We start from the raw sequence: 10,243 nt of genomic DNA, 5'->3' as shown, positions 1-10,243 counted from the left end.
TCATAAATAAAAAAAAGAAGAAGCACATTATGACAATGAAAACTAATGTACTTGCCTCTTCTTCCACTTTTTTCGCATCTAGCAAATCTGCTTTGGTAAAAATGATTTTTTCAATTAAAAACATTCCATCGAATTAAATCAAATAATATAATTCCAACTTAATTAATTTATTAATTATTAGTATTGTTTTTAGAATGATAAAAAATCTATAAAATAATGAGAGAGAGAAAAAAAAAGTTAATTAAGTAACTTGTGAACAAACTTAAACTTGTTCTAAAAAAAAGTCGAACCAAGTTTTAACATATAATATTGTTTTGGTGATGGGCTCGAGTTTGGCTTGTAAACTAACAAAATGATTGAAGAATTTTTTTTTTTTAATAATGTTTTTCAAAAATAAAAGTGCAAATATATATATTTTTTTTTTAAAAATTGGAAAACAAAATTCGAACTTTTAACAAAATTCGTTAATAGGACAAATGGAACACAAATTAAGAGGTTACAAACAGAAGTGTAGAATTTTTAAAATCAAATTAATTTCTTCAAAATTTAAACGAAGAGTAGATTCAATTATGAAATTAACCTATTTTTGAAAGATGAGAGATTAAAGTGAGAAAATTAAAAATTGAGGGGCAATATTAAACATTACCAATAGTGAAAGGACCTTCATGCCAAAAATTAATAATTTAATCTTAGTTTTATCATATCCAACAAATCTACTACTTCGTTTCCTATCAAAAAAAAAAAATCTACTACTTCCTATCCAAAAAAATAAAATATCTATTACTTGGAGGCACATGCTATGGGCCTCAGTCTCACATATACCATGCCCAAAGAATGATTTTCCATCAATTAGAAAAAGAAAAAAGAAAAAGAATAATGGCAATTCCGAAATTTTGGGTACCACATGTTTTAATTTATTTAAAAACTCAAATTAGGAAGCCCCACTATAAAAGAAGTTGCTTTGCGCCTCCAATCAATCCACGCTTGTTTCCTTTCTTTTTCATTTTTCCTCACTGCAAAAACTTCGCTCCTAATTTCCTAATTTCTCAGACTCAGACACAGACCCTTTGCTGATTCAACAATTGGTATGTTTTTCTTTTTTGTTTTTTCATTTCTTGTTCTTTGCAAAACCCCATCTGGGTTTATCAAACCTATGCCTATATGTGCTACATTCAATGTGTTTGTGTGTGTGTGTGTGTGTGTTTGAGAGAGAGATCACGGGGATTGTTTGGGGTTCATGTGCTTTGATGGGGTTTGTAATTCAGAACCCACTTTTTCTTTTTCATTTCCTTTTTGTTGTTTTTAAGAATTTTCTTTAATATGCTGGAATTATGTGATTTATATTTTAATGGGGTTTGCTAGTGTTAGGTTCTGTTTCATATTATAATACTGATAAGTTGTATAAAATTACAATGCTTTTGTACGAAATTTACAAGATCAGCTTGGGGATAGTATTGTGTAATGATTGTATCAAATTACAATTTATGTCCCTTATAATTAATTTTTAAAATATGCAGTAGTTTTGTGCAGATAATGCCTGTTTTAATAGTTTATTTTTTAGTTTTTCAAAAAAAAATTATAGCAATTAATTTTGGTTTTTGAAAGCAGACATTGGTTGGGATTTTTCATCTTTTAAAGATTCTTAAAAGTTATATCTGCTAATGGGTGTGGCTAGGTATTGAAACATGGTTATATTAGTACTTAATTTTTTTAATGTAGCAGGAAAGCTTATAAAAAATTAAATTGGGCTTTCTGTAATAGATGTATGAAGTTTTATATTTGGTTTCTGCAGATAGATGTATGATTTTTTATGGGTTTTTAACTTCTTATGTTAGAGCAGTTGCACTCAGTAATTTCTTAGAGCAGTTGCAGGGAGTGTTATCTTTGTATTGTTTAAGTAGCCTTTTATATGTATTATCTGCTTTAATGTTCCCCTTTTGCGCTCATCTTGATTTGATTCATGAGAGCTTATGCTTGTTCCTTCAATTATGATTCTTTCAATGTTGACTGCATTTTAATTGGGAGAAATAGTGTTGTGTAGGACATTTATGTTGTTGGTATGAAGATTTAGTAAATGCTTAATTTAAAGTGGAAATGTAATTTATTTGCACCTATTTCAGTCTCTTCTGAATCTACGAAATCGTTGTGAATGCCTGATACTGAAATACATGGTGCAGGTTATGTTTTTGTATGTGATCAATTGTGGGCCTGAAAACATTTGTTGAAGTTTAAAATGCTTTGTTTCTTCTCACAATCTGATGTGATTGGTATTCTTTTCTTCATCTTCCTAGGAGAAGAGTTAATGTCACACATTGAGGATTTTGACAACACTGTAAGATTCTGAAATGCCAAAGGACAGAAGAGTTTGCTCCACTTACTGTCTTCGTTCTAGGAAATCTCCAATTCCTTTAAGTTCCAAGGATGCCAGGCAAGACAAATCCAAAACCTTTGGAGGACAAGGTGTGGATGTGAAGGAATGGGAAGAAGTTAGGTGCCCCATCTGCATGGAGCATCCTCATAGTGCTGTCCTGTTGCGATGTTCATGTTATGAAAAAGGTTGCCGCCCCTACATTTGCAATACAAGCGACCGCCACTCTAACTGTCTCTCGAAGTATTGCGCATATTTTGGTTCATCATGTGAATCTCGGTCACAAAGAAAGCTTGTATGCCCTCTTTGTCGAGGGCAAGTCAGTGATTGGGTTGTTGTTGAGCCTGCACGCCAGTTCATGAATTCCAAAGCAAGGAGCTGTTCACATGAGGCATGTGATTTTAGTGGGACTTATGTCCAACTCAGGAATCATACTAGGAAAGAGCACCCCACAAGTCGGCCATCAGAGGTTGACCCTGCTCGCCAGCAAGAGTGGATAAGGCTGGAGCGTGAAACGGAATTGAATGATGTTATATCTGTGTACCTATCAGATTTACAGGACAGTAGAGGAGAGAGCTTTTCACCATCACGTATTGACAGGTTTCGGAATTTCTTGCGCCAGATGATTCTCTATCCTGAGACTTCAGCAGAGCGGCGGGGATCAGATACTGTGATAATTATCTAGCCCAAGTCTTCTGCAGAGCAGAGATCTTCTCTTTCATCTAGAACATAATGGATTGATCAGCACCATGGGGAAGGTAGTTGGTTAGTCCATCACAAATCTTGTCCATTCTTTTTTAAAAGTTAAAAAAAAAAAAAATGTGGGAAGGTATTATTTAAAAAATAAAATAAAGTAATTATGTTGTTGTTACATATCAAAGTGGATATCAGTTTTTCCTAAAATGGTTCATATAATTCTGTTAGGTGCTGAATACTTGAATAGTTAAAAAAATTATACATTTTAATTTTCCTCTTGGACAATTACATATTGACAGTTGAAAGTCATACTGGTAAGTGGTAACATTTATCTTGTTTAAAATTCTTAATTAAATAATATATATATATATATATATATATAGATGAGGTCAAATCTTTCATCATATGAAATGTGGTGATACATTAGTTGCAACTAATGTGAAGAGGGAGCGTTGTAATATGTCCAAGCAAGTCCAAAATATGTATTTGCAATTTTAGAACTATCTACTTCATTCAGGCTTAAGTGACCTAATATATTTGTCCTTTGTGAGTTGTGAAGAGCTGGCTCATATGCCTAGTTCAAATGGCACCTCCTTCCCTTAGAAGAGCAAGATGAAGGGTGGCGTGGTGGGTTTAAGGCCCTGTAGCTACACGTGTAACTTATCAATATATATATAAAAGAATAATAAGGAGCTGTATAACCCTTAAGTGGTGGAAGAATTGTTTTCAAGGATAGCCTTCCAGATGCGAAGAGGGGAAGAGTTTTTGCACTTGGTAGTGTGTCTTAGCAAGTCTTATTTCATTCAGACTTACCTAATTTATTTTCCCTTGCGTGTCTTAGCAAGTCTTACCTAATATATTTACCCTAAAGCGGGGGTGTTTATCTTAAAAATGTGGGGTTATATTGTATAATAATCTAGTGTAGAACTATGTATTTCATTCAGTGACCCAACTTATTTGCCTTTGTGAGTTGTGAGTAGCCATATGGCCCCGAAGTGGCTGTAAGGTATAGCTACTAGTGTATGCTTTGCAACTACCTATGGTCAATGGAGGGATTTTAGATAAATTTAACAGCCAACTGAAATCAGTTGACTTGTCCAAGTGTTTACGCTTTTGTTCGCTACAATAACTGGTTTTTTTATGCAAATTAATGTGATGTGGTAACTTAGCTGGGACGCCACCAAATGGATGAGTTCCAGAATGTTTTGATTCAGTGACTAAAGAATTATTAAATTGTCAAAGGTATTTATAATTTTTTTAAAAGCATGTCAATCAAAGCCTCAAAGGTCTAAGTCTTGACTGAACCTTGAACTTTTTTATTTATTTTTTGTTGATAATTTGATTGTTAGGGAGAGATTGAACCTTGGATGTCTTAGTTAGAAATCACCCGAATTGAAGCTCAGGCCTCAATATTTTGTCAGGGAAAAAAAATTAACTTATGTACTTTCAATTTTCAATTTTAAGCCCTTTCACTTCAATAAATGTCCCAATCGCTCCTTTTATCCACCTTCCGTGAGATTTGGAACAGCCCGTCCAAGTAACTAATAAATAACAAAACAAAACAAAACAACTCAAGAAAGAGAGAGCCAAGTAGAGAACGACAGAACTCTTGGGGTTCTCAAAATATACACTGAGGGACTGGGTATATTTAGTTGCAGCAGTGAGTAAATTTTGGTGGAACTGTAGAGTTTCATGGGGACCAACATGCACAAGGTGAAGAAAATCAAGTGTTGTGTACATACCAACCTACACATAACACATACCTCATAAAGGGATAAAGATCCTCTCCAGTTTACTTTCAAATGGAGAGATTAGAGAGTCAACTTCATGATTTGAAATAAATTTTATGGTCAGGATATGTCACCTCATTAAAAGACAATAAGCAACGCTCAAAACGATTGAGGCATCACAGACGGCTATCTGATGCTGATTTCGTAAACGGGTGGAGTATATGAGGACAGAGTCATCATGGTTAGCGGAGTTGAAGGGGTTGAAGAAGATGAGGATGGAGGAATCACAGCTTGTGAACAAGAGACAGATGGTGGTTATGCTTGTTGGTGATGGCGTTACTTCAAACGTCAACTTTGATTTTTCAAACCTCTAGGGATACCATATGAGTTGTCCTTCAATTCTGATTTTATCACACGCCATATTCAATATATTTGTTTATTATTCAATAGTTGGAAAGGAAGGTTTTGAACCCTAAACATCTTTGTTGGAAACATTAAAACATTAGGATGCGTTAGTTGAGTTACAAAACTCTTGACCATATTCAATTCTAATTTAGCATTTGTTCTTATTTGCCAGTTTGGAATTTGGAGGAATGGGCTTTGAAGATCCTAGTTTTCTTAGCACAAGTAATGCAAAGTAGGAAACAGCAATATCATCACATCTTATCCCCTTAATTTTTTATTATATCAATTTTAAGACCTCTTCATGATTTATTCCTCCTTTTTAGAATATATCTTCTGTGTGAACACACAAACTATTGCCTACATGATCACATATGTTTCCAAACTCTTAGTGCTGCTGCAGGCATAGTTTGTTGAAGAACTTTTGGTGATTTGTTTTTAGGCGTAAATGCACTTTTAGTTCCTATATTTTGACTTTTTTTCATTTTAGTCCCTACATTTATTTTTACCACTTTTAATCTCTAAACCAATTAACACCTTTCATTTAAGTCCTTGAAGCACCATTCTGTCATCAAACTAACGGGAACTGACGGATCAATAAAATAATTTTTTATTTTTATTTTTATTTTTTTTACACGTTGGTCTAGTTCATACACAAGTGAGAAGATAGACCCAACCTCAAAGATAAATCACATTCTCTCTCCCGTGGCTTCTCCTTGGTGTCTTGCGCAAAGCCTCTTGAAGTATTTTTAGAGTTCTTACAGGCGAAAAGGTTCTGCAAGACACCAATTTCGGCAGGCTCTGAAGTTGATGTTCTGATTGGTGTGCCAACATATATAGTATTGGAATGTGGCTCTTCTGGGACCCGGGAGCCTAATTGAGACTCTAGTTTGATAATGAGTTCCATAATACAATGGATACACTGTACCCAAGTTCAATGGAGTGTTACTTTCCATGGTCATTAACTGGTTACGACCAGCAGGAATGCTCTCTAGTGAGAAAGGGTAACCCCCTTAGCTCCGCCCAAAAAATACCTTTAGTTATTTTGTTATTTTCCAAATATTTGTTGGTTATATTAATTACCATCCAGTTATATTTGTAGACAAACTTGTGTTTTGTTGTACATGATGTTTATTACTGTTAAGCGTTTTAACTATTTGTTTCGATCATTGGACTTGATCAGGTAAACCCACAAAATAGTCAATCAACCTTTTTCATTTAGTAAGTTGGCTTTTAAATTGATCTACATGTTAGGGCAATTAATTTATCATCTACCTACTGTTTTATAGGGAGGGGTAAATTGCCTTTCATGTTAGGATCTATGCTTTGTTTCTTGGTCCTAAAACAGAGTGTTTTTTAAGCCAGTCAAAACGTTTTTTTTCTCATATCACTTCATTTCTTAATTAAGTCATTTTTTAATTAAAATAATCTTCTACTAAACCAAGTTTAAAATTTCTCACCACTTCAGCTTAAAGGAGTAGGTATATAGCCGATGCCCCAATGAGTCATTATACAAACATTTTAAATATATTGTTATAGTTTTGACACTTTTATATTGAGTTAATCTCACAGTTTATTTTTGAGTACATTGATTAATTTCTTGAATTGTAGATAAATACATTGATTAATCTCTTCAATGAATTTTTATTTAATATGAATTGATTATCTTTATTTATTTATTATATAGTTATTTATTTATTTTTATTAATACAGACTAATATTTTTTAGATTGATTTTGTTTTCAATCATAACCTTGCCCCCCCCCTAAACTAAAATCCTGGCTTCACCATTGTTCGAGGGGTGGTGAGGTTAGCATTTGGGTTGACATGGCAGTTAGATTCCGAAACAAAATGAGTAGAATTTATGGAAGTGACTCTTGCAAGGTTTAATTGGTATTCGGAGTGAACTAGTGACAACTGAGGCCGATGTTCATAAGCAATTCTAGTAGGTGCAGAAGGGGGCTAATGGGTTCTCGATGTAAGGTAACTCGAACTCCTAGGATTAGTGTGCCTTCGGCTTCTCAAAGGCCTCACCCGAACATAGCCCAGATTAAGGGCAGCTGAACCACATAAGGAGGGAGAACAAAAAGAAACAAATACAATCATAGCACCAATCAATGGACAGAATATGTGGAGACCTTGTACGCCAGATTGTCTTCACGTGAGTTTCCTCGTAATTTTATTGACCAACGTGTAAAAAAAAAAAAAATGATATTATTTTATTGATTCGTCAGTTCCTCGTTAGTTTGGTGACAAAATAGTACTTCAAGGACTTAAATGAATGGCGTTAATTGGTTTAAGAACTAAAAATGGTAAAAATAAAATGTAGGGACTAAAATGAAAAAAAGTCAAAATATATAGACTAAAAGTGCATTTACGCCTTATTTTTATTCTTTCTAGTTCTTCCATTTCTGTATTCAGTCACAGATTTCGAGAAAAATATAATTTATTATTACAATACAAGGGCGTCAAATGAGTTGAGAGCAAGCAATCCCGATTCCCAACCGGGCTAAGAGTGCATGGTTGTTACTTGTTACACTCAGTTATTTTGGCTCTTGGCTTTAAGCATAACATCAGGGCTGGATTTTTCTCACACGCCATATTCAATTCTCAAAAATAGGTAATGGTGGATCAAATCAAATTAAAGAGTCAAATAATTTTAGGACTTTATATGGAAATATGCCAAGAACTTGAATCACATGGAACTAGTTCTATCAGGACATTCCTTAAACAAATAAGTGACATTTATTTGTTTATATCAGTTTCCCAAAAAAGAGAACAAAATTATAAATGTCCTATTGCATAACTAATTTGTTAAAATAAAAAATAAAAATAGATAAGAAACAACCTTAAAAACTTATTTCATAATATCTAATATCTTTAAGCTTTCATTTTATTGTTGATTGTGGATGAATATGGCTTAGAGTAGTGTTATCGGTTTATTGTGCATATTTACTTTTGTGTACAAGCTCTTATGTTTTAGCACAAATCCGAGCTTTCAATTTGTTTATTATTTTTTTCTCTCTCTTCATCTCTATCTCTCTATCTTCTCCCTCTCTTTAATGCACAACCACTCACGGGCACCACCACCACCACTCACCGTTGTGTCAAACCCAACCCAGCCACCAACTCACTACCAACCCACGGTGAAACCCACCAAAGTGACAATTGGATACCCACCCACCACTAGCTGAAATCCACCCATAGCCACCATCAACCACTACAAACCAATCCACCACCACTAATCCAGCTAGCATCAACCATCGATCCACCACAAAACCCATTAACCAAAAAAAAAAAAAAAAAAAAAAAAAATCAAAACAAAATCCATTAACCTCAAAATCAAAACTCATTCATCCAAAAAAAAAAAAAAAAAAAAAAAGTCATCAATAGAAAATCTCCCAATCATGACTCCAATTTCACACCACAGGGATGGGTCAGTGATGGAGGCAGAAATGGGTTGGCTTGGGTAGGTGGCAAGTGGAGGAAGAAAGATGGGTTTATTGGGTCGGTGTTTGGGCAAGGGAGTTGGGCTGGTGAGGAGTGGAGGAAGAAAGAAAAAAAAAATGAAAGGGAGAAGAGAAGGGCGGTGGCTTGGGTTGACGGCAAGTGGAGGAAGAGGTGGATCGGAGCTGGACAAGGGAGATGAAGGTATGGGCTTGGGTTGGCGAGGTGGAGGAAGAGAGAAAAAAATCTAAAGAGGAGAGGGTGAGACTGAAGTGAAGGCTGAGAAGAGAGAGTGGAGATGCAACAAGAAAATGAAAAAAGAAAGAAAGAGAGAGAAAAAAAAGGAAATAATCATTATCATAATTGGTCCACAAATAAAATATATTATTTTAGGATAACATTTGAGCTATAGTGCACTACCAAAGATGGTAGTGCATTGTAGCTCAAAAGCCAAAAATTTTACATATAGCTCCGCTCATGCAACCCCATTTTTGTTTTATTGGTTGTTAAATTTGGCAATTTGACACTACCAATGTGGATGCTTTAATACTTAATTATATATGTACAATTCCTATTATGGCTTGAATCAAAGACAATAAAATCATCCTTGATACATGCATAATCAAAGTCTCATAACTCAAATATTATTGTGTATAAATGGAGTCCTATGTACACTATCTAAAACATGGAGAAATATACAAATTATTTGCAAAAAAATTTCATTCACTCTTTGTTTCTCTGTTTCTCTCAACATTGTATGTATGTGGCTTTCACTAGATTTATCATCATTGTACACCTATTACTAAATATTATTGTATATAAAAATAAAAACTGAGATGTTGAGTTAGTTGTAAAATAAGATGATAAAATAAATTAAATGGTGTTTGAGGATGTAAAATAATTTTTTTTTAGCATCCCTGGATGCTAGGCTCAGTGATGGTAGTCATATTTCGCCACATGGCACATCTTAGTTCTGAGTATTGTTCCATGCGCCACTTGGAGCTAGACATGGCAAAATGAGTTAGAATTTTCTAACCCGATTTGAAAAATACCTGACCTGAAGTAAAAACAGGTTGACCCGTGACCTGACTTGAACCCGAACCATTTTTTAAATATATATATATATATATTTTTTATTTTTTTGTAAAAAAATAATAAAATTAAGACAATATTGATTTAATTGTTTATTGTAAGTTTTAAGGAAACAATTGAGACATTTATATAACTGCATGCAAATTAATTGAAAGATGAATGATTGAGCATTTTGTAATGAGTAAAGATTTTTAGATATCAAATAGCAAAGTACATGTCAAGATAATCTGGTTATAGTATAGTTAAAAAAATAGATTTAAAATTGTAGACATGTGTGAGCAACATTCATAATTGTGAAAATAGTGAAGCCAAAGTATCAAATTAACATAAATTATGAATGCTTAGACTTATTTTTTAACAATTTATGTTCAAAATAGAAGGCTTTTCAAAATAAATTATGATATTTCCTAGGGTGTGTGTTGCTTAACAATGATATGATATTCATAAAAGAGACCATGTATAAATAAGTAAACAATCAAACTTTAATGTATATCTGAAATTGAAATAGA

General features: G+C 33.6%; 1 protein-coding gene across 2 annotated transcripts; it reads left to right on the top strand.

The window, feature by feature from the left end:
• Positions 1–938: 938 nt before the first annotated feature.
• Positions 939–3,349, top strand: LOC126702749 (uncharacterized). 2 transcript variants are annotated; one of them, XM_050401569.1, is made up of 2 exons: positions 939–1,085; positions 2,292–3,349. In XM_050401569.1, the coding sequence occupies exon 2, from the start codon at positions 2,346–2,348 to the stop codon at positions 3,051–3,053; it is 708 nt and encodes a 235-aa protein (XP_050257526.1). In that variant the 5' UTR covers positions 939–1,085; positions 2,292–2,345; the 3' UTR covers positions 3,054–3,349. The 2 variants fall into 2 exon arrangements, with proteins under 2 accessions (XP_050257526.1, XP_050257527.1); XM_050401570.1 differs by having other exon boundaries at positions 961–1,085; positions 2,178–3,349.
• Positions 3,350–10,243: the final 6,894 nt, after the last annotated feature.

The sequence above is a fragment of the Quercus robur genome, chromosome 10 (genome assembly GCF_932294415.1).
Source record: "Quercus robur chromosome 10, dhQueRobu3.1, whole genome shotgun sequence".
Taxonomy (NCBI): domain Eukaryota; kingdom Viridiplantae; phylum Streptophyta; class Magnoliopsida; order Fagales; family Fagaceae; genus Quercus; species Quercus robur.
The sequence above is the reverse complement of the archived record's forward strand: the minus strand, read 5'-3'. Positions and strand labels throughout refer to the sequence as shown.

Excerpts from the sequence above, each read along its gene's own strand:
- LOC126702749 (XM_050401569.1), top strand. The coding sequence starts at position 2,346 with ATGCCAAAGGACAGAAGAGTTTGCTCCACTTACTGTCTTCGTTCTAGG.